Raw genomic sequence first — 25,092 nt, 5'->3', positions numbered from 1 at the left:
TACTTTTCTAAAAAAATTTATTCCATAAAATCTTGATAGGAAGGCTGATATACAACGCAATGATTTCATCTACAGAGATTTTGTACACCATCTAGAATCAGCAGTGCCCCCACCTCTTGGTCTACAACAGTAGCTTCTCTCCTTGCACTTTGTGGAAGAGATCCGTGCCACCCACATCACAGCTCGAGTACACAAAAGGGGTGAGGGAAGAGGGGCAAACACAGAGCAAGAGGTCAGTCAAAGGAGGGATGGAATGAGAATGCAAAGATGTGAAGGCAGCCCATAAGGTTGGGATGTCTTGGACCCATGGTCTTGCATGGAAGATGACCAGAGACAACGGTTTCATAGGAGGCAGAACTCTACCAAGTAGAAGCTTTTAGCAGCTTGAATTGTTTTCCATTAGTCTCCATTAAAGCACTAGTCATGACCAACTTCAATTTAAATCCAGTTGGTCCAAAACCAGGGGAAGTTATGGCTATACACCAGGCATGGTCCAAATTCAGCCCTCCCTTCAGGTGTTTTGGACTTCAACTCCCACAATTCCTACTGTTAGAAATTCTGAGAGTTGAAGCCCAAAATACCTGGAGAGCCAAAGTTTGTCCATGCCTGCTATACACACATTTGTGACTTCGTCTCTTCTCAGTTTGGCCATGGAAAGAGGATTGTGGAAGGCCAAACATTCCTGGCTCCTCAGTGAGTCCAAACCAGTGGTTCTCAACCTGGGGTCCCCAGATGTTTTTGGCCTACAACTCCCAGAAATCCCAGCCAGTTTACCAGCTGTTAGGATTTCTGGGAGCTGAAGGCTAAAAACATCTGGGGACCCCAGGTTGCGAACCACTGGTCCAAACGAACTCAATGGTTACTGAACATCCATTTTAAGTGTCGTGGTTGCCAATGTTTGGTCCTCCAGATCTTGTCAACATCCACTTCCCAAATCAGAAACACTGGCCAGGCTGAATGGGCTTCTAAGAACTCGGAAGTTTAGAACATCTGGAGGGCCAAAGACGGAGAGCCACTATTCCATGCATTTCATGAAGGAAATACAGTAGAGTCTCGCTTATCTGACATAAACGGTCCAGCAGAACATCAGATAAATGGAAATGTTGGATAATATGGAGTCTCCTACTGTTACCCATCCGACACGGCGCTAGACACTAGAATACTAACAGCACGGACTCAAAGGGTTAAGGTGAGGCAACACCTCGGGGCGAGAGCGGCCTAGCAGGAAATGCCCAGATGAGGAAGTGGAGCGTGGAAATCACAGAGGGAAGGAGGGAGGACACTTCCGCTTCCTATCCTGCTTCTTTTCCCTTTGCTTTCTCCACCACCACCACCACCTCCTCCTCCTCCTCCTCCTCGTCTTGCCTTTTCCCCTTATTGGGAATGGTGAGAGAGTTGGAGAGCGCTCCTTTAATTGAAGGGGAGATGTCGTCGGAAAAGGGGAGCGTCAGATAAGATGGAATATCGGATAAGTGAGACTCTACTGTAGACACCTTTTCCATTCTAGCCATCCTGTTTGGCCACTAGCGAGGCAGCAGCAGCACAAATACATAAAGGCCTCTTCTCAAGATAAGAAAGCATAGAATGGTTTTGGACATTTTTCTTCACTTCTATATGCACTGGGTTGTTGTGAGTTTTCCGGGCTGTCTGGCCATGTTCCGAAAGCATTCTCTCCTGACGCTTCGCCTGCATCTATGGTAGACATCTGCAGAGGTTGTGAGGTCCTCACAACCTCTGAGGATGCCTGCCATAGATGCAGGCGAAACATCAGGAGATAATGCTTCTGGAACATGGCCATATAGCCCAGAAAACTCACAAACATTTAGTGATTCCAGCCATGAAAGCCTTTGACAATACCTATATTCATAGGCTAGCATTCACGTTCAACAAGTGAGACCAACAGAAGAGAGAAGAAATGCAGGCTCTATTGCAGTGCTTCTCAACCTTGGGTCCCCAGATGTTTTTGGCCTACAACTCCCAGAAATCCCAGTCAGTTTACCAGCTGTTAGGATTTCTGGGAATTGTAGGCCAAAAAACGTCTGGGGACCCCAGGTTGAGAACCACTGCTCTATTGTATCCATACACCCACCATATTCTTCCATTATGTCTTCCTCTGAATTTCCCCTGAATCCATAAAATCAGGTAACGGTGATGCCCTCTCGCCTGTTGCTTTTTTTTTTTTTTACCAAATCGGTTGAAGCGCTTTAAAATCGTAATAAATTTAGGACCTTCAATTAGTTTTACTATCTAATTTTTTAAAAAGGCAAATTCCTATTTAGTTTCAGAAGGAAGAAATAACGAGAGTAGATTCTTTGCCGCTGCTTCCTGAAGGAATATGTTACAGGCTTTGTGATTCCTGTTACACAGGCCTGAATGTTAAGTGAAAGAAACAGAAACAAGGCCTCTCTCAGCAGGAGGCATTTGTCATCCATCGTATTAAAAAAAACGTAAAAACATTTCCTCCGCAAGACGTTGATATGCAAGTCCTCCACAGGATGACGTAAAACCAGTCAGTAGTGATTCTGTGTATTATGTACATTAAAGACAAACAAACAGAAAATCCCCAAAGATTTCTATTAAAGTGTCCAATTTCCTGCTAATATAACATATTTAAGTTGGTTTTGTACAGAGCAAATATATCTGCATACAAGCCTCCTTCCCACCAGCTCCAATATTATTTCACTTCCTCGAGGTGGGGAAAAGGGATGTTAAATGGACCTGTCCCTATTATTTACAGCAGAACAGAAGAAAAGGGGCACCGTCTACACATATGTTGGAACTGTCCAGGACTAATGTGAGCCAGAACCCCTGGCTACAAATTTAAAAAAAGGAATATTGCTGTATCGTCTGAGGCACAGAGTTTCGTGTTTGCTTTTCTTGTGTGATGTGATGGCACTTGAGGCAAACTCCTCCCAACAAAAGGCTTCTTTTGGGCAGGATTCTGCCCTCCCCTTCTCCATTCCTTGGAGAAGGAAGCGTCATTTCCTGGATATGTTATCAAGGCAAATCTTAAGCAAGCCTCAAGTCCTTTTTTCGACTTGGAAGAAGAAAGCAGTGAGCATTCCAAAGTTTCCTCTTCTGGCATTTTCTGAAACATTCACGGCCGATGATATCTGGAACAGAGAATAAGTGTTGGAATAAGTGTTGGAACAGAGAATAAGATTTTAAGTATTACATTTGGCCCTGCCACAGGTCTTAATGCATTGCGGTGTTATTGTTAATGTTTTTTGCTTTGTTTATGAGTTATTGTTGTTGTTGTTGTATTGTTGCTGTGTTTTACTGATGTATTTGGGCTCGGCCTCTTGTAAGCCACACCGAGTCCTTCGGGAGATGGTAAGGTAAAGGTAGTCCCCTGACATTAAGTCCAGTCATGTCTGACTCTGGGGTGTGGTGCTCATCTCCATTTCTAAGCCGAAGAGCCAGCGTTGTCCGTAGACACCTCCAAGGTCATGTGGCCAGCATGACTGCATGGAGCGCTGTTACCTTCCCACCTGAGCGGTACCTATTGATCTACTCACATTTGCATGTTTTCGAACTGCTAGGTTGGCAGAAGCTAGGGCTGATAGCGGAAGCTCATGCCGCTCCCTGGAATCGAACCTGCGACCTTTTGATCAACAAGCTCAGCAGCTCAGTGCTTTAACCCACTGCGCCACCGGGGGCTCCTTTCGGGAGATGGTAGCGGGGTATAAATAAAGGTTTATTATTATTATTATTATTAACCCTTCTACAAGCCTCCTATACTAGTTATTTGTTATGTATATATTTCAGATTGCTTACTATATTGTATGCATATTTTGATATGCAGTTTTCCCCTTAACTCTATGTTGTTTGAGGTTGTGGGAGGGACTACAGACCATGTGACCTGATCTGGGACTATTCAGATTGAGATTCTATTTTAGAAGTCAGTTGTGTTTGCATCAGAAGCAGCGTAATTTATGAAGTCAGCAGTGTTAATATGCAGTAGTCAGTGACAGTATGCTGAAGTGCAGCGTTTCTGAACCTGGGGGTTGGAACCCTTTTGGGGGCTGCGAGGGGGGGGGTGTGTGTCAGGAGTCGCCAAAGACCATAAGAAAACAGGAGCCCCTGGTGGCGCAGTGGGTTAAACCCCTGTGCCGGCAGGACTGAAGACCAACAGGTCGCAGGTTCGAATCTGGGGAGAGGAGGATGAGCTCCCTCTATCAGCTCCAGCTCCAGCTCCTCTCAATATTTACAACTGTTTTTGGTCAGAACAACCAACCCAATTTTCAAACTTGTTGGGAGCATGCAAGACATCAGTGAGTGTGTGCATGTGTCAACTGTAAAATAAGATGCATGAAGCTTATTGGTTGGGCAATGCCTGGGGAGAAGGCTGAGCCTGGAACTTTTGGTTACTGTTACATTTTTGTTCAGGCTTGAGCTATGCAAGTGCTCAAAGAGAAGTAGAGAGAGACAATTTGGAGTGTGCTCTTGCTTCATGAGCTGCTGAGAAAGATTCTCCACATGGACAAAGAAAGACTATTTGAAATCTCTCATAAAAGGGGACATTATGCAAGTCAATGTAACCAACCACAGGAATGTACATATGTTGTTCCAAATTATGAAGAGTAAACTACTTGTTCTTTATTGAACATCTGCATGGCATATTTTCTTTCTCTGGCAAGACAACATGTGGACTGAGCAAACATGAACTACACGTGGTTTATTTGACATTACACCACAAAACTGTCTTATTTTCTTTCTGGGGAGAATCTACACTTAGTCTGCTGCAGAGACAAATTCATCATAAGAGAGATCTTTTTATCTCCTTGTCATGGCGATGAATTTACCTACATTCCCTGACTGCCTCTCTTTTACACTCGTCACTCTACTCCCCTTGCTTCCATCTTGGAATTTAATCCCATTCAACCAAACTTATTACATAATCAAGTTTTATCGTGCTCTAATTTAGTTTAGGTAACTGATAAAGGAGTTTTAAGATAGTGATTAGAGTCTATTTGCCTGTGTATTTTCGTCTTTTGTTGATACGGTGAGTGGGCTATATGGTCAGATCTATCTATCTATCTATCTATCTATCTATCTATCCTAGCAGACAGAGCCATTGGGAACAGGGATTAAGTTCTGCTTGAGGTTAGTGCTGGCAAAGTGGTGGCTCGCAGATCAATGCCCATTCACACCAATTAAACATCCCATGCTGATGACAGTTGCTTCCACCTCATTGCATAACACAGGCATGGGCCAACTTTGGCCCTCCCTCCAGGTGTTTTGGACTTCAACTCCCACAATTCCTAACAGCCTCTGTTAGGAATTGTGGGAGCTGGTCCAAAACATCTGGAGGGAGGGCTGAAGTTGGCCCATTCCTGGTATACTGGCTGCCATTCTAACATGGCTTCTGGTTAAAAAAACAAACAAAGTAGGCTGGTGCTCTTCATACATACCGTGTGAACTGTTTGCTGTCCTCGTGGACTTCCATTTCAGAGCTTTTGAACTCATTTAGTTCCTTCCGAATTGCCGCCTGGGGGAGAGGTCAAAGAAGCCCCATCAGCTCAAGTGTCAACAGGCAGGCAGCCCTCGCCCTTCTCCAATACTTTCAACCCACTTAGCTTTACTTCCTATCATATCTAGTTGGGGAAATCCCTCTTTGAGCCATTGTATGGTATTTCCTCTCTAATGCTCTCTGATTAGGAGCCAGAACCAGCAAGGAAAGGATGGGGAAGTTGTCAGGAAGGATATTATTTTAAGCAGAGGGCATTTAATAGTCAGTGTTGATGTCTGGTTTGCCTACTCTGGAACATGCCACATATCATTGTCCTTCTTTAGAGGTCGCTTTGAAATCTATGATACTATATCTGGCATATATATGAGTGTGTGTGAATCATATCTATTTATCTATATCTATGGCTGGATGGCTCTATCTCAGGAGGGCTTTGATTATGTTTTCTTGCCCTGGTGAAGAGACCTGGACTGGATGGCCTTAAGGCAGCATTTCTCAACCTGCGGGTCATGAGGGGTGTCAGAAGGGTCGCCGAAGACCACCAGAAAACACAGAATTTTTCTGTTCGTCATGGGGGTTCCGTATGGAAAGTTTGGCCCAATTCTCTCATTGGTGGGGTTCAGAATGCTCTTTGATTATAGGTGAACTATAAATCCCAGCAAATACAACTCCCACATGTCAAGGCCTATTTTCCTCAAACTCCACCAGTGTTCACACTTGAACATGTTAAGTATTCGTGCCAAGTTTGGTCCAGATCCAACATTGTTTGAGTCCACAGTGCTCTCTGGATGAAGGTGAACTACAACTCCAAAACTCAAAGTCAATGCCCACCAAACCTTTCCAGGGTTTTCTGTTGCTCATGGGAGTTCTGTGTGCCAAGTTTGGTTCTATTTCATCGTTGGTGGAGTTCAGAGTGCTCTTTGATTTTAGGTGAACTATAAATCCCAGCAACTACAACTCCCAAATGACAAAATCAATTTCTTTGCGTGATGGTCACTTGTTGGCCTAATAGGCGCATTGTGTCCAAATTTGGTGTCAATTCACCCAGTGGTTTTTGAGTTATGTTAATCCCACAAATGAACATTACATTTTTATTTATATAGATAAATGATGCTGACTAAAAATATATAAACGGAAGATAAAGCAGAGTTGATGGACAAAACTGGTTTCAACATTAAGGGAAAGGTTAAATATTTGGGTTGTGCAGGCCTGACATAGAATATAGAGCAGGCATGGCCTGGGCTGTAACATAGCTGGTTAATCGCCAGCAGCAATAGATCACTGCTGACCAGAAGGTGGCAAGTTCGAAGCCCAAGTCGGATTGCGTACCCGACCATCAGCCTAAGATCACTGTCCACCTAAGCGGTTCAAAAAAAGTGAGTAGAGAAATTAGGCACCGCTTTAGTGGGGAGGTATTTTACGACACCATAAAAAAGCTGGCAATCAAAGAAAAAGAGGAAAAGTCTGTGATCAAAAGGGCTTGGCATCATAGTGGATGTAGCGACACAATAGCACCCCCCCTGTAGATGGAATCGAGCACAACCTCCACGCACCAAAGTTGGAAAATGCCAAAATACCTCTATCGGTCTGTCTGTATTGTATTATTTATTATTTATTTGCAATATTTATATTCTGCCCTTCTCACCCCACAAGGGACTCAGGGCAGATTACAATGCATATATACATGGCAAACATGCAATGCCATTTAGGCATACAACATATATAGACATAGAGGCAATTTAACATTCCAGCTTTTCCGGCCCTATGAGGGTATGCTTGGTTCCAGCCACAGGGGGAGCTGCCACTTCACCATCCACTTGTACTTCCTCATTCTTCTGCATGCTGCTGGAAGGTTTTATGGTGTCGTAAATTAGTTAAATTAGCCTCTCCACATAAAGCGGTACCTAAATTTCTTACTTGACAGATGCAACTGTCTTTTGGGCTGCATAGGTCGACAGCAAGCTAGACTATTAATGGTTGGGAGCTTACTCTGACCCAGGCTGGCTTCGAACTCATGACATCTCAGTCAGTAGTGATTTAATGCAGCTGGATACTAACTAGCTGCGTCACAGCCTGATCCTGTATGTCTAAAACAACACTGAATATTTGTATGTGTGCATTGTGATCCACCCTGAGCTCCCTTCAGGGTGAGAAGGGCAGAATATAAATACTGTAAATAAATAAATAATAAATAAACCTTGGCTCTCCCTCCAGGTGTTTTGGACTTCAGCACCCACAATTCCTAAAAAAACACCGGGAGGGAGGGCCAAAGTTGGCCCATACCTGATACAGAGCCATGTGTTCATCTTCTCCCCTTCAATACAGGAATGGAAGACAGATTTGCTTGTTTCTTACGTGATGGGGGCACAGGAGGCTAATGGGGCCTCGGCAATAACATTAAGATGACTTGGGCTGCATGCTGCCTGTCTTTGGACTCCCAAGAATTCTCTTCCCAAGAATTCAAAGGGGAAAAGTGGGATTTCAAGGGGATACAAAGTGACATCATGTGAACATATCCTGAAAAAGTGGGCTGTGTTGAGAAAATGGGAGATCTTTGGCTGGGTAAAGCCGGCAGAGCTGGAAACAGACAGGATGTATTGGGATATATGAGTGCAGTGAAATGAGATGAAGAACAGGGTATGTCTTACCTTGTCAGCAGGGGTTAGCTTTGTCCACGGCTTATCTGCTCGTCTGTCATAGTCCTGGGCGTCTGTCACCTCCACATATTCGTGAAATCTCAGAATCTTCCTGGCTTGAAGTTCAGCCACAGTCGGCCTTTGACTAAGCTGAAAGGCAGAGAGAAATGATGAGCCAGACACGTAGTCTGCTATGCATGGCCCTTACACTATGGCAGCGTTTACTCCGTTGCTTTGCCCCAGTAAATATAAACAGCCAGTAGGCTGTTAGGAATTGTGGGAATTGAAGTCCAAAACACCTGGAGGGCCCAAGTTTGCCCATGCCTGATCTACACAGATATTTAACCCCGAAGTGGAGGGAGCGGGCAAGCCAGCGCCATGGCGTCTTCATGATGTACAGAACAGATGTGGGTTAAATGTAATGTAAACGAAGGCAATTTACAAAAAAAATCCACATGGTTTGGGTTTTCCGATGACCTCTCTATTGTCATATATCACACACACCTGGACTGCAGTGCCCCACCCACACATAGCACGTTTCAATGGTCGCTACCCCAAATATTGGAGGTGGAAGCCATAGCAACGGGTCAATACCTTTCTGGTCAGCCTCCGTTTTATCTCCCGTTTTTCAGCCTGACGATCAGCCTCATTTTTTTCTGCGAAGAACCAAGAAAAGAGAACTTCAGTGAAGTTAAAAATGGCTTCCGATTCCCAACACAGTTTCATATAAATAAATGAAAACTGAAACACATTGTCAGTGATATGTGTATTGGATGTGTATTGGCTATGGTATACGATTTCTGGATCATGGGATTTTAATGTTTATATTAGGATGATTTGATGGTTTGTCTGAATGTTTAAATTTTATGTATGTCTTATGTTTAATGGTTTCAATTGATTTTAAGTTCATAGTTAAATGTAGTAATAAGTTATTATGATTTATTTGTGTACTGTATGTTGGCATTGAATTTTTGCCATTAGTATGTTGTAAACCGTCTTGAGTTCCCCCAGGGGTGAGAAAGACGGTATATAAATACAATTTAAAAAATTTATATAAATAAAAATGTAAATGTCCGTTTGTGAATGACCTCAAATCTTCCAAAATACTTCACCTATTGCTTTGAAATTTGAACACAACGTAGCATTTGAACAGGCACATGTGTTTATGTATTCACATACCAACTGTTACATAGATGTCACACCTGTGACAGGTAAAAACATGCTTGGCATCAAAAACAGCGCCATCTGATGGACATCCAAGCAACACATTGCAAATCGACCTCGTTAGGATCCGCCATTATGGATCCGCGGCCTGGTGGACCCCCACCGAGCCTGCCTGCCTGCCTCCCTCCGGAGGAGAACCAGGAGACGAAGAACGGGAAAAGCCGGTGGGGGCAGGTAGGGAAATCCAGGCCAGGGATTGGGGCAGGGCACGTGCCCAGGGGAGGGAAGGAGGGCACCATCTCATGCCCACGCCTCCAGGAAGACTAGAGGCTCAGAAGGAAGGAAGGACTGAATGAGAGGAAAGGAGAGATAGATAGGAGGGAAGGAAAGGGTTTCCCCAAAACACACTGATCATTATTATATAGATCATTATCATTGCTATTATTATTATTATTATTATTATTATTATTATTATATACACCAGTATTATTATTATATAGATTATATAGGTCAGTATTATTATTTACACCGTTATTGTTTGTTTGTTTATTTATTTATTTATTTTGTACATTTCTACCCCACCCTTCTCCCCATAAGGGGATTCAGGGTGGCTTATTATTATTATTATTATTATTATTATTATTATTATCTCACAAACAATGGAATAACAAAAATATTGTATACCCACAAGCATTATGAAATTACATATATTAGAAACCAGCTCTTTCTCTTTTCTTTCTTTTCCATTTAACCAGACTGGGCCACAGCAACGCGTAAATGGACACAGCTAGTACATAATACTGATTCAATTGTTTCTACAGGATTGGTATTGTTATAAAGAGTTTACTAGGAAAGTGGGGGATATAATTTCAGAATATACAAAAACATAATACATTCACACCATCTAGGTGTGAAAAGTAACTTAATGTGGTTGCTTGCTGCAACATTGAAAATGTACTGCTGCTCCTGGCTTTTCTGTTACCATGGGGTAGCCTCAGGACTGATAAGAGAATGCCTTAAAACTTCCTGCTAAAATGCCTCTAAAAGTGCCTTTAATTGATCTAAGAGCTCCTTTTGTAACTTGGAAATGTCACTAGTTCCAGTATATCTTTCTTCGACTCATGACCTTCTTCTTAATATGTACTTCCATTATGACTTCTTAACTCAAATAGTATAGTAAGTTGTTGTAACATTACTTTCATGCTCATCAACATTCATAATACACCTTCAATAGAATAAGAGCTCACAGCTCAGAAAAAAATGGAAAAATAAACCAATTTGAATGGTCTGTTTATTTTAGATCATTTTGAGCCTAACATAATCCTACAAAATTGTTCACAATGAATGCAGTTAAATGGGACTTAAGCTTGCCTTCTATCACTCATGGCCTATTAACCCCTCGCTAAAACCACTGAAATACTTCCTACGTGTTGCTGAACTTGAAGACAGTCCTTAGCTACATTAATTGGTTTTAAGGGTTTAAATTGTTGATTTTTAATACTATGAATATTTAATGCTGTTAAATTATCGTTTTAATTTAAATTTTGAATTATATTGTATTGGTTTTATCATGAGCCGCCTTGAGCCTGTTTTTCAGAGAGATAAATTGGGATACAAATAATAATAATAAACTACTCCGGGACTTCCAAATTCAGACTGACAGAGTTTTGGAGCACAAGACACCTGTCCTCATGATCGTGGGGGGAAAAAAACAAGTATGGATCATCAATGTTGCAATCCCAGGCAACAGCAGAATCAACGAGAAGCATCTAGAAAAGCTTATATGATATGAGGATTTAAAGATCGAACTGCAAAGACTCTGGCACAAGCCTGTCAAGAGGGTCCCAGTGGTGATCGGCACACTGGGTGCAGTGCCTAAAGACCTTGGCCTGAACTTAAAAATAATTGGCACTGAGAATATCACCATCTGTCAGGTGCAAAAGGCCACCCTATTCGGATCTGCACACATTATTAGCCAATGCATCACACAGTCCTAGACACTTGGGAAGCATCCAACGTGTGATCAAATACAAAAGCCAGAATAGTGGTCTTGTTTGCTGTGTGCCCATCTTGCTACCTGTCTAATAATAATAATAATAATAATAATAATAATAATAATAATAATAATAAATCAAGAGGATTCATTGCCTCTGTGCACACCCTGCCAAGTCATTTATCCCTCTTTCATTCAAATGCATCTATAAGATATTAAAGCATTGAGGTCCCTGGGAATTCAAATTTAAATAGTCCATGAAAGTCACAGGCATGGCGGCAAAAAGGCAGCACGTCGGGAGCAGCAGATGCAACCTATACTCTGTACTTGGAATAATGACCAAAGACAATAGTTTGCACCTAGAAAACAATAAAACCACATATTGCAGATAATTTGGACAGTAGTTCCAAGCAGTAATTCAAACAGTTGTTACTCACGTTGGAGTATATTCCTTTGCTCCAGTTCTTCTGGTGTTGGCCTCTGACTTAGCCGCCTTATTTAAAAGAAAGAGGAGAAAATCACAGTTAAAGCACTTGCTGTAATATGGTGGTTTCTGTTCAAAATATGAACCAATTTATTGTCACTCTCCAGTCTGATATACATGAGTCTGCCCTAATATAGTTATCCCAATGGCCACTTCATTAAAGTGCCAGAAATTGTTTCTGTGTTGTGCCTCAGTAATCTGTTTTACATTACACATCATATCTCACAGTTTAGAGTTCAAATGAAAAGATATAGAAGTATATATATGTACAAACAAAAATGTAAACACAGATACATATACATACACATGTTAAATTCTTGTTATCAAAAATAAATAGTTGTTTGCATAAAAAAGGGACTTGCTGTAATTGTAAGGAAACAATGCAAATCATAAGCATTAAGAATCTTTAGGGATAAAGCAATACATATGCTAGTTTTTAAAAACCTAGCATATAATCTTCATATATGTTAATCAGATGCTTCTCAACACATCTGAAACTTTTGATTTGCGGACAATTCCAAAGGATTTCAGCGAATGGTTCCTTTTTATGCATCCCATTGGCGTTTTTTTTTTTGTTTGTTTTTTGTTTTTGCTGCCGCATGACATTGTTAGCTCATGTTCACCTTCCTCCCCACGAGGACTCCAATATCTTTTTCACATGTTCTGCTCTTGAGCCCGGCATCGTCCTCCATTCTGTATATCTGCTTTTCATTTTTTTCTGCCTACGTGGAGTATCTTGCTTATGTCACTGCTGAACTTTATTGTGTTAGCTTTGACCAATCATCTCTATAACACTGTTCTACAAATTTTCAGTTTTTCTCAGTTGCGGAAACAAAATGTGCCGTTTCTTAATAAATTTAACATGCTGAATTCAAATATAATGATTAAATGTATTAATTGGCTCTGGTTTTTATGCAACAGCTATTTCAATTTTCTCCACAATAGGTAATTCGTTAATATTATGATAATGCGCCTAACCTTACTGCATGTATATAAACCGTGAATATTTACTAAATTTTAGTCAAATTATATTGCCAATAGTTTATACATGAGAAATATTTGTTTAATTAGTCTATTGTTTATGTTTGTGCAGCAAGAAACTATATTAGTAGGCCTAATGTAGTTGAAAAGTCTGAAAGTTTAAATGTCGCTTTAATCGTGACTTTAGTTTATATCCTGTTTGCTTCTCTTGACTTTTCTTTTGTATTCAAGGAAAGGATTGTCTCTTACAATGCTCCAGCAGTAGTCTGACAGCATTGACGGAGTCCATTTACCTTGATATCTTTTTTACATAGTGCTTTATTTACACACGTGCGAGGCATAACTACAGTAAAAAGAACAATCTAAAATGATGTTTAACGATACTCTCTCAGTCTTCAACTGACTGACCCTCACCGTTCGAAAGTCTGGCCTTATATAGGGCTTTCTGGCTTTTGCACACGGCACTAATACTGCGTCATCAAACTTTCTAGAGTATTCTAGAATCTTCCATAGTGTAAGCCACAACATGCATTTTTTCAACCATATGTGATCACATGATTGCTTATATCATAAAAACTAGAGCCAATATACATTTTTAAATGTCATTTTCGTTTTCAGCACCCCAAAATCATAAAAGAACAGCTATTTTCAGGCCCGCAACTTTCTAGAATCTTCCATAGTGTAAGTTGCAACATGCATTTTTTCAACCATACGTGATCACGTGATTGCTTATATCATAAAAACTAGAGCCAATATACATTTTTAAATGTCATTTTCATTTTTAACACCCCAAAATCATAAAATAACAACTATTTTCAGGCCCGCAACTTTTTCTCCGGTGAACAGTGTAATCTGTGAAGATTGTTTTGAATTCTGCTCCTGTCTGCACGCCTGCTCTCCCCTTCCTGCTTGGAGTCTCAGAAACAGCCCTTCCCTTGGCTGAGAGGCTGGCTGTAGTGAATCTTATCTAGTGGGCGGAAAGGAAGCCTGGATAACAGTATGGCAAACCTCCATTTTGGGAGTTTATGCCAGGGAAGCAGCCACCTTGAGTGAGGAGAGTTGGAAGATGGGAGGAGTTTGGAGTCTCCTAGGATTGCTGTGAGCTGACAAGAAAAGGGCCAGACAGCAATCGGATTTCTTGTGAGCGTTAGCACAAGAGATTGTCTCTCCGGGCTGGGTTAGTTAGCAGGAAGAACTCTAGGGAAGAGTAAGCTAATACCCCAGGGACTACCTAGGATAGGTTAGTCAGAACTCATTACTATTTCTCTGAAGTAGGGTGAGGGTTTTTGTTGCCAACAGTGGGATCTGTTTGATTAGCTCTGCCTGTAACTAAGTGAAGAAACTTATTCAAGCAACCATCAAGCTGAATTACTTCTATAACAAGTCATGCTTTTTGTATCTCTCAGAAGTAGTTTGTTGTCTTTTTTTAATAAATAAATCTTATTCTATTTAACTTTCCAAAGATCTCTACTGTGCATCATTCTATCATCAAGCCTTTGTGACAATTCCAGCATTTTTACCATCTTGCTACTACAGAAAAGCCTCTTATCAAACAGTCTTCTTGGGAGCCAGGGAAAAAGCAGTGTTGGCAGGAGTGGGAAAAGTTTACCTCAAATACTCATTTTAAAATCCTAAAACTACTTAGGTTGGTGGCAGCTTTAATCTGCAAGAAAGCTTAAAGACAAGCAGTGTTCACTCTACCAATACACATATCTAACATCATCTCGCTACCATACTGGAGGCACAGGGGTGGGATTTTGTGAAGAAAGAAAATCTCTGGGGAAGATCCATCCTGCCTAGCCATAATACTAATAAGCCTCCAGCCTTGCGTTACTGGCTGTGATATAATCCTTTATACTGGTGTCCAGTGGTGTGATATTATATATAATCCTTTACAGTGGAGTTCAGCTGTGGGGTATATTATACTTACTTTATTACAGTGGTGGCAAGTGGCATGATTTATAATAGCATTTCGCTATACTGGCCAATCACAGAAGGGGGGCTTTTGGTGGGAGGATTTACCATCTGTTTCCAAAAAGGAAGAGAAGGACAGCTACCTGGTCAGTGTTGTTCCAATTTGCTGCCGAATTTCATTCCATTCTTCCTTGCTCTTTCGAGGAAATGTGTTCTCTGCTAGAGATTCACGCTGGGGGACCATACCGCCCATTTTCATGGCCAGAGTATCTTTCCTTTTCACTTTATTGGCGAGTGCAGCTTGGGAGGGAGGGGAAGAGAAAGACAGAATTCATCACCAAACATAAAAAGATGGCTGCCCATCCTTTCAGGTCACATTATGACAGCTTATGGGCTGCAGGGTAAATCACAAATTATGACTTTAGCAAGGCCAACCAACAGCATGTTGGTGCCTGAAACCAAAAAAACACCAGCCCCAACTCCCATTCGCTGTTAAAAACCCTTTCAATTGGTAAAGGCACAGCATTTTTGGTTACACCTGAAGGCAAAAGGATAGCTTAGGAGGAGACATGGGACAGGCTGCAGAATATACAGGAATTTCCTCTAACAACTTCCTGCTGCTTGAAAACAATGTCTCCTACGGCCACCTTAGTTTCCCTAATGACAGGGCTGTCAGAAATATTAAAAATTAACTAGGTATTTTTAATTATAAAAATGTGAGTCAAGTACTGAAAGGGTTAAACGGATGCACTGACTCACCTTTGTAGTTCAATATAAGAAGGTGTGCCTGTTGATTAATAGCCTCAGTCTGAGACAAGCCTCTCTGTGTGAGAGAACGCCTCAGTGGGAGAATAGGTCTCAGTGATAGTAGGCCTCACTGTGGGAGAAAGGCCTCAGTGTGAGGCAGGCCCCTTGTGTGTGAAGGTTGAACTTTATCTATGTTGAGGAAACCTGGTTCTCGTAAATAGTGCAACCATATTATTTTGCTATAAAGAGACGCCTCCTATGGAAGAGATAACATTGGTGTATGTTTTTTTGTTCTTTTGATCACTTTTGGCTACTGGTGTTGGATCACGCTGCTGCTAATAAGTTATTCTGTTGCACATTTATGAGGAGGGTCCTCTTTTAATAAGCCCACTCGCCCAACAAGGGCTTCCCCAGTAGCATCTATTTCCAGGGCTGGCACACAAAGATAGGGTGGTTTTTATTGAAAAAAATATCCCTTGATTCTGCATATTGACATGAATCCAGTAACAGCCTTACTGTTTTGGCTTTCATCTTCCTCGTCTTCCTCTTCCTCCTTATACAGAATTGGTCCCTCGGAGTCCGAATCACTTGGCCCCTCCTCTTCATCCTGCACAGTCTGGAGTATGAGCCTGGGAATTACTGTAACGGTCGGGGTATCTCCAATGTAAACGCTGGAACTGGAAGAATTGGAATGATGAACGCCTTCTTCTTGGTCCTCTTCCTCATCATCTGGACTAATAACAAGGAATATAATTATAAGTAACAACAAGGAATGCAATTATTGTTTCAGTTTTTTCAAACTTCAGGTCAATTGACCTTTATTGAAAGAAGGGGTGGCTACCCACACCACAGCTTGACGTGGTGTGGGTAGCCACAATAGCAGGGGCATAGAGCTCTGGAGGAGGTGAAAATTAAGCAGTGTGGTCCTTTGGGCTCTAGAACATGCTCTGCCCTGAAGTAGACATTGGGAAGGGATTGGTACATTTGAGAAGTACCTGGCTGAAGGAAGGTCTGCCAGATAGCATGCCTAAAGGCCAGTACATGCACTAAGAAAGATCTTGAGAAAGATCAAGACTTAAAATATTTTTTAAATTGAGATTAAAATAGTTGTCTTGATAGCATTGTTCTGTTTTCGTTCTCTGCTATGAAGACAGCCCCTAAGGCTGTGTTTGCGGTTCCTATCTAGCCCCAAGTCTACCTTCTTTGCTTCCATATGAGTTTCTTCCAAGCTGACAGAAATGTATAGGCAGTGTAGAACTGATCCTAGCTTGGAGGGACAGACTTTTAAATCCTTGACAAAAGCAAGGTTAATGTTTCTTTTGTGAGCCCCACCTCAAGTCCCTTTGGGTTGATGGTGGCAGAGTATCAATAAAGTTTATTATTATTTATTCCCTATTTATACTAAGTTAACAGGGCTGATTTTTCACGAGAAGTCTAACATCTCTCTGAAATAAATACACTCCTAATGCTAATGATGTTCTTCCTACACAACTTTGTTTTGCAGCGGAGGAGGGACAGTCTGCTTTTAAACATGTTGGGAATGAAGCGCCATAAATTGGGCATTTCTATCTATCTATCTATCTATCTATCTAATCTATCTATCTATCTATCTAATCAATCAATCAATCAATCTATCTATCTATCTATCTATCTAATCAATCTATCTATCTATCTATCTATCTATCTAATCTATCTATCTATCTATCTATCTAATCAATCTATCTATCTAATCAATTTATCTAATCTAATCTATCTATCTATCTATCTATCTCATCAATCTATCTATCTTATCTATCTATCTATCTATTTATTTATTGCATTTATATACCATTTTTCTCACCCCCGAGAGAACTCAAAGCGGTTTCAAACATAATAGTGTCAAAATTCAATGCCGTACATAAATGTGAAGACCAAAACATAATTTCTAGACAATAACATATACTATAAATTAAGAACCATGACCATATTACACATATCAGCATAAAACAATATATACTGTATTTTCTGGGATATAAGACGACTGGGTGTATAAGACAACCCCCAACTTTTCCAGTTAAAATATAGTTTGGGATATACTCTCTGTATAAGACTACCCCTCTTCCAACGCACACCAAATAAAATTTTTAAAAGCATCAGATTTGATTTCAATATGGTGATTTTCCTATTACTGTACCTCCTTCTCTGCCTCTGAGATCTTGCACATGCACACCTGCACCGCTTCACTGCAGTCTTCAGGAGCGAGATCTGAGAGGCAGAGGAGGAGGTACGGTAATAGGATACAAGGGCGGGCCAGACAGGTAAAAGAGGTGTGTTTTTCTGGGCCCAGAGCCACTCTATCTCTTCTTTCCATACCCTGGGTGCCTGCAGCTTGCTCCGCCCTTCATTTACACCTTCCCAGTGAGGCGCCCCTTCACCTCACCATCGGGACCGCATTAAGTCCACCAATCCTGATTAATGGATTTTCTTCTACTGTACTTGTACAGTGCCACCCTTAATGCTTTCATACAGTTGCTGCATATGGCAGGGATGCAGCCACTGCCATTTTTGAGCTCCCCCCGCCATACGTGGCAATCACAGATTCTCCAATCTGGATTGGAAGTTTCAGCACCTGCCCTATAAGACGACTCCCGGCGTTTAAGACGACCCCCGACTTTTGAGAAGATTTTCTTGGGTTTAAAAGTAGTCTTATACACCAGAAAATATGGCACATTAAAATAACATCATTAAAACATATAAATTAAAACAGTTATTTAAAATCACACAATCAGAGAACATAAATCAGGAGCCATTCCAGTTGTCATCTGTAATTGTTCATTATTGTACTTAGTTATCAATAGTTGCACAATCACTGTGCAAACGCTTGGTCCCACAACCAGGATTTAACTGTCTTCCTGAAAGACAGGAGGGAGGGGGCTGATCTAATTTCCTGAGGAGGGAGTTCCACAGCTGAGGGGCCACCACCGAGAAGGACCTGTCTCTCGTGCCCACCAGTCACCCTTGTGAAGGAGGTGGGACCGAGAGCAGGGCCTGCCCAGAAGATATTAACCTCTGAGGTGGTTCATAGACAGGTAAGCTGGGCCGGAACCATTTAGGGCTTTATAGGCTAAAGCCAGCACTTTGAATTGTGCTTGGTAGAAAACTGGCAGCCAGTGGAGCTGACATAATGGGGGATTGTGCGCTCCCTGTACACCACTCCTTTGAGGAGTCTGGCTGCAGCCCATTGAACTACTTGAAGCTTCCAAACAGTCTTCAAAGGCAGCCCCACGTAGAGTGTGTTGCAGTAGTCTATTTGAGTGTGGACCACCATGGTCAAATCTGATTTCCCAATGTACAGGTGCAACTGGCACACACGTTTTAATCATGTGAAAGCCCCCTTGGGGGTTCCAGGCTGAACGATGAGTCTAGGATGATTCCCAAGCTACAGACCTGTGACTTCAGGGGGAGTGTAACCGAACGCATCTCCCCCTATGAACCATTGTGGAGATTAAGATCCTCTGGGGAGGCCCTGCTTTCCATCCCGCCATTGTCACAGGCACGACTGGTGGAGATGAGAGACAGGGCCTTCTCGGTGATTGCTCCCCGGCTATGGAACTCCCTTCCTGGTGAGATCAGGTCGGGCCCCTCCCTCCTGTCCTTTAGAAGGATGGTAAAAACTTGGCTGTGGGACCAAGCTTTCGGGACAAGGCAATAAAGCAGCAATAGGAGAGATGACCAGGCCAATTAGATTGGATGCAGATGACTAGGACGGTTTTAAATTGTGTATTTTAATATTTTGATAAATGTTTTTTAATGTTTATGTATTGTATGTGAATTTGTGTTCCGGCATTGAATGTTTGCTTTGTATATGCTGTGCTCCGCCCTGACTCCCCTTTGGGGTGAGAAGGGTAGAATATAAATGTTTTAAATAAATAAATAACCCCATCTAACACAGGCTGTAGCCGTATACCCTGTTCGGCCTTGCGATTTAGGTTCCAGGACCCAAACATGACACTTGAGAAATAAGGGAGGGGGATTCTGGGAGTCACAGCCCTGCAAAAGTCTCTGAATGAAAAGAAAAAGGGGTCGGAACTGTTTTGCAACTCACACTTTCAGCATTTCTATGGTCACTGGCAACGATCTTGTCCTGGCCAGGCTACTGTTGTCGTCACTGTAGCTGTCATTCTCAAAGAGCAGTGAGTGAGCCCTGTACGAGCCATCGGCAGGCGGGGTGGCTGGCAGCGGGCTGGTCAGCGCCTGCTGGATGCGAATGTGCAGCGGAAGTTGGGGCAGCCGGGGAATCATGTGAGGCTCCCTGAATCCTTGCTCAGGCAATCTCTTGGCCATATCTGCCACTGGCAGCCCATCCTGTTGGGCCTCCACCCACAGTTCTGTGGAAACAGGAAGCTCTGCCTCATGGATGGAGGTAGGAGGTGGTGGTACATATGGGGGCTCTGAGGCAATATGTGGGGGCAAAGGGGATGAAAGGGAGGAGGGTGAGTGAGGCGGAAACATGTACGGTGGTAGTGAGGAAGGGTAAGGTGGCATGATCTTCTCATTCGGTGACTTGGGAGTGGCGGCTGATTCGGCCGCTGAAGATGTATTCAATGGGACGCCTCTCTTGGGGGGCAAAGGCGGAGAGGGCTTTGACAGTGCTGTGCCACTGGAAATAGCTTGAGATAATTCAGCTGGAAAAGAAGAGAGAGAGAGCATAAGTGAGTAAGGAAGGAAAACTTTATTTCTATCCTGCCCTATCTCCCCATGGGGACTCAGGGCAGATCACAGCATAAAAGGTAAACATTCAATGCAGTAAAATACAACAATAGACTAAAACAATTCAAAATGAACAAAACAGAGCATTCGACAATAAAGCAGATTGCATGAACACCATAATAATAAATTCAATGATGTTAATAAAACCAAGTTAAAAGCTGTGTCTAAACTTTATGATGAAATTGTAGTAAGAATTGAGCTTACTACAGAGTGATATCTCGTGGTTCCAATACATGCAAATAAGGGAATACTATAACGAAGACAAGAGGAAAGGATTTGTTGAAAAGGAAACCTATTGGGACAAAGTAATGAAGACAAAAAGTAAATTAATTACAAAGATCTAGAAGATATTGCTGGAATGGGCAACAGAAATGGAATGTGTCAAGGACTGTATGATGAAATGGCCAGCGAATGTGGGTCATGCAACTGGAATGGGAAAAGATTTGGAACATAAAATTGAAATATACATATGCATATTTATTTATTTATTTATTTACAGTATTTATATTCCGCCCTTCTCACCCGTCAGGGGACTCAGGGCAGATTACAATGTACATATACATGGCAAACATTCAATGCCATAGATACACAACATATATAGACAGACACACAGAGGCTATTTAACATTCCAGCTTTTTCATGAGGGTATTCTGGCCACCAGGGGAGCTGTCGCTTCACCGTCCATTTGTGACACTGATGAAGTACTTCCTCATTCTTTGCATGCTTACTGGAATTTTTTTTATGGCTTTGTAAATTAGCCTCCCCACATAAGCGGTACCTAAATTTCCTACTTGACAGATGCAACTGTCTTTCAGGCTGCAAAGATCGACAGCAAGCTACACAAATTGGTCGGAAGCTCACTCCGACCCGAGCTGGCTTCAAACATTAGAGTTTGCTTGCTAGTTTGCTTGGTACATCACACCAAGCAAACTAGCAAAATTAATTAAAAAATGAATGTGGATCAAACTGATCACAGAGGTCGACATGGGCAGGAGCAGCCAGAAGGCGTGGAGGCTGCTAAGACAGTTGAGCAATGACCCCCCCCCCCTCACAAACTAATACCCATGCCAACATAAAGGCAGATCAGATAGCACACCAACTCTTGAAGAATGGGAAACCCAGCCTTGCCACCAAAGTAGAGAAAAACCAATAGCCAGACAACTAGAGATTGAGAACAACAACCTTCATGAACACTTTACATCTACTGAATTGGGCATGGCTCTCAATAAATGTAAAAATGGCAAAGCAGCTGGTCTGGATGATCTACGGATGGAACAAATCAAGAACTCTGACCCAAAAGCAAGGCGCTGGCTGCTGGAACTGATGAACTACTGCACTGCATCCTGTCAGATCCCCAAAATCTGGAGGAAAGCAGGAGTCATCGCCATCTTGAAGCCAGGCAAAGACTATAATGATCCAAAAAGCTATAGACCAATCTCCCTGTTGTGCCACCTCTACAAAGTGCTGGAGAGACTTATTTTGCATAGAATTATGAAAAAAATAGACCAATGTCTGATTCCACAGCAAGCTGGCTTCAGGAAAGGCAAAAGCTGCACATCGCAAGTGCTGAACCTGACTCAGCACATAGAAGATGGCTTTGAAAGGCAGCAGATCACAGGAGCTGTCTTCATAGACCTGTCAGCGGCTTATGATACTGTAAACCACCGCCTCCTCCTGAGAAAAATGTATAATATCACAAAGGACTACCACCTCACCCGCCTCATAGGAAACCTGCTACAAAACAGGAGCTTTTTTGTTGAGTTCTAGAGCCAGAGAAGCAGATGGCGGAAACAGAAGAACGGCCTGCCTCAGGGGAGCATGCTTGCTCCATCCATGTTCAACATCTACACAAATGACCATCCACTGTCAGAAGGGACAGAAGAGAGTTTCATCTATGCTGATGATCGTGCCATCACCGCTCAAGCAGGGAGCTTTGAGATGGTTGAACAGAAGCTCTCTGAAGCTCTAGGTGCTCTTACTGCCTATTACAGGTAAAACCAGCGGATCCCTAATCCATCTAAAACACAGACATGTGCTTTTCACCTGAAGAACAGAGAAGCATCTCGAGCTCTGAGGATTACCTGGGAAGGAATCCCACTGGAGCATTGCAGCGCACCCAAATACCTGGGAATCACTCTGGATCGTGCTCTGACCTACAAGAACAACTGCCTGAATATCAAGCAAAAGGTGGGTGCTAGAAACAATATCATACGAAAGCTGACTGGCACAACCTGGGGATCACAACCAGACACAGTGAAGACATCTGCCCTTGCGCTATGCTACTCTGCTGCTGAGTATGCATGCCAAGTGTGGGACACATCTCACCACGCTAAAACAGTGGATATGGCTCTTGATGAGACATGCTGCATTATCACGGGGTGTCTGCGCCCTACACCACTGGAGAAACTACACTGTCTAGCCGGTGTTGCACCACCTGACATCTGCCGGGAAGTAGCAGCCAATAGTGAAAGGACCAAGGCAGTGACATCTCCAGCTCATCCCTTATTTGGGTATCAGCCAGCATGTCAAGGACTTAAATCAAGAAATAGTTTTCTAAGATCTACAGAGACACTCGCTGGAACACCCCAGCAAGCGAGAGCCCAAAAGTGGCAGGATCAAACGCAGAACCTCAATCAATGGCTGATACCAAATGAGAGACTTCCCCTGGGCACACAGAAACTGGGCGACTTGGAAGGCGCTGAACAGACTGCGCTCTGGCACCACGAGATGCAGAGCCAACCTTAAGAAATGAGGCTACAAAGTGGAATCCACGACATGCGTGTGGAGAAGAGCAAACCACAGACCACCTGCTGCAATGCAACCTGAGTCCTGCTACATGCACAATGGAGGACCTCCTTGCGGCAACACCAGAGGCACTCCAAGTGGCCAGATACTGGTCAAAGGACATTTAATCAACTACCAAGCTTGCAAACTTTGTGTTTTGTGTGTTTGTTTGTTTGTTTTGTTAAAAATATAATACAAATGTCTGGTTGCTGCCGACACGATAAATAAATAAATAAATAAATAAATAAATAAATATGTCACAGAAAAAGATTTAGGAAGTTACACAAGCCCAATGATAAGAAGAAGCCAAATTCTAATAAAAGGTTCTTTTAAAAATCCTTAGATTTGTTATTTCCACCCAGTGCTCTCCAAGGAATTTGGATTTATAGGCCCCAAAATCCTCAGCCTGCATGCCTAATGGAGGGAATCAATTTGCAGAAAGCTGCCTTATTCATCCAATGGAAAGCAAAATTTGCCAGGTGTTTATAGGCGATAAGTGGAAATGAGCTTAACAGTCAGGAGAAGCCAAAGGATAAAAAGGAGAGCGCTCTCAAAATGCTACTCAACAATGGTTTAGTTTTACTGCATGTTCTTAATAGCCTTATCTATTGTTTTGGGGTTTGATATATTATGTGTAGCAGTTGCCAAAACATATCAATGGCATTGCCTTTCTGTGGTAGTGGGATCGCATGCTTCTGTGAGGCAAAAAGCTATTATGACAGCCATAGAGCTGCTGGGAGGTTCTACAGACTGCTCACAAACAAGCAAAACAAGATGGAATCGCTTCCAGTAATTCTTAAAAGTAGAGTTTGGGCCACAAAATCTTAAATTAACTGTTCAGCCTAAAGAGCAACAGGACACGCAGGGTTTTTTCTTTCTTTCTTTCGCTGCTACTTATCCTGTGAAGGTGCGTGTAAATGCACACACGCACACAAACACAAACACACTTGAATCCGTCTCCCAAAGATTTTAAGAAATCTACTCTGGATCAACAAAACAAGATTTGTTTATTTATTTAAAACATTTATATTCCGTCCTTTTCACCCCAAAAGGGACTCAGGGCAGAATACAGCATATATACGGCAAATATTCAATGCCGGGACACAAATTCATATATGCAAACATAAACATTAAAAACATTTATCTCAATATTAAAACACACCATTTAAAACCGCCCTAGTCATCAGCATCAAATCTAATTGGCCTAGTAATCTTTCCTATTGCTGCTTTATTGCCCTGTCCCGAAAGCCTGGTCCTACAGCCAAGTTTTTACCATCCTTCTAAGGTACAGGAGGGAGGGGACCGACCTGATCTCACCAGGAAGGTAGTTCCATACCCAGGGGGCAATCACCGAGAAGGCCCTGTCTCTCGTCCCTACCAATCGCGCCTGTGATAATGGCAGGACGGAAAGCAGGGCTCCCCGGAGGATCTGAATCTCTGCGATGGTTCATAGGGGGAGATGCGTTCGGACAGGTAAATTGGGCCAGGGCCGTTTAGGGCTTTATAGGCCAAAGTCAGCACTTTGAATTGTGCCCAGTAGCAAACAGGCAGCCAGTGGAGCTGGCGTAACATGGGAGTTATATGCTCCCTGTACGCCACCCCAGTTATTAACCTGGCTGCCTCTCGTTGGACTATTTGAAGCTTCCGGACAGTCTTCAAAGGCAACCCCACGTAGAGTGCACTGCAGTAGTCTATCCTAGATGTAACGAGAGCGTGGATCACTGTGGCCAAGTCTGACTTCCCAAGATACGGGCACAGCTGGCGCACAAGTTTTAATTGTGTGAAAGCTCCCCTGACCACCGCTACAACCTGGGATTCCAGGCTCATTTATGAGTCCAGGAGGATCCCCAAGCTGCAAACCTGTGCCTTCAAGGGGAGTGCAACCCCATCCAGCACAGGTTGTGACCCTATACCCTGTTCGGCCTTGCGACTGACCAGGAGGACCTCTGTCTTGTCTGGATTCAACTTCAATTTGCTCGCCCTCATCCAAACTGTCACAGTGGCCAGGCACTGGTTCAGGACTTGCTGCAAGATGCCAGGAAAGCTTTGAATGGTCTCAAACACAGCATGTTTTGCTGAAAGCTTTAGGATGCTCTTGAACCATTAATGCTCATCCTAACCCACTCTCCACATCTTTCATGTTCTAGAATCAGACTTCATTGGAGAGCCT

At 42.6% G+C, this 25,092-nt stretch overlaps 1 protein-coding gene across 3 annotated transcripts in view; it reads right to left on the bottom strand.

The window, feature by feature from the left end:
- Positions 1 to 25,092, bottom strand: part of PHACTR4 (phosphatase and actin regulator 4) — a 123,171-nt gene continuing 98,079 nt past the window's right edge. For all 3 annotated transcript variants that reach the window (XM_067460559.1, XM_060784281.2, XM_067460560.1), the window contains 8 exons: positions 19,474 to 20,053; positions 15,906 to 16,123; positions 14,786 to 14,942; positions 11,701 to 11,756; positions 8,701 to 8,762; positions 8,119 to 8,256; positions 5,415 to 5,491; positions 1 to 3,113 (listed from right to left, as the gene is read on the bottom strand). In XM_067460559.1, coding sequence (XP_067316660.1) covers positions 3,098 to 3,113; positions 5,415 to 5,491; positions 8,119 to 8,256; positions 8,701 to 8,762; positions 11,701 to 11,756; positions 14,786 to 14,942; positions 15,906 to 16,123; positions 19,474 to 20,053 — 1,304 coding nt within the window. In that variant the 3' untranslated portion in view covers positions 1 to 3,097. The remainder of the gene's footprint in view (positions 3,114 to 5,414; positions 5,492 to 8,118; positions 8,257 to 8,700; positions 8,763 to 11,700; positions 11,757 to 14,785; positions 14,943 to 15,905; positions 16,124 to 19,473; positions 20,054 to 25,092) is intronic.

Source organism: Anolis sagrei, chromosome X, assembly GCF_037176765.1.
Source record: "Anolis sagrei isolate rAnoSag1 chromosome X, rAnoSag1.mat, whole genome shotgun sequence".
Taxonomy (NCBI): Eukaryota; Metazoa; Chordata; class Lepidosauria; order Squamata; family Dactyloidae; genus Anolis; species Anolis sagrei.
The sequence above is the reverse complement of the archived record's forward strand: the minus strand, read 5'-3'. Positions and strand labels throughout refer to the sequence as shown.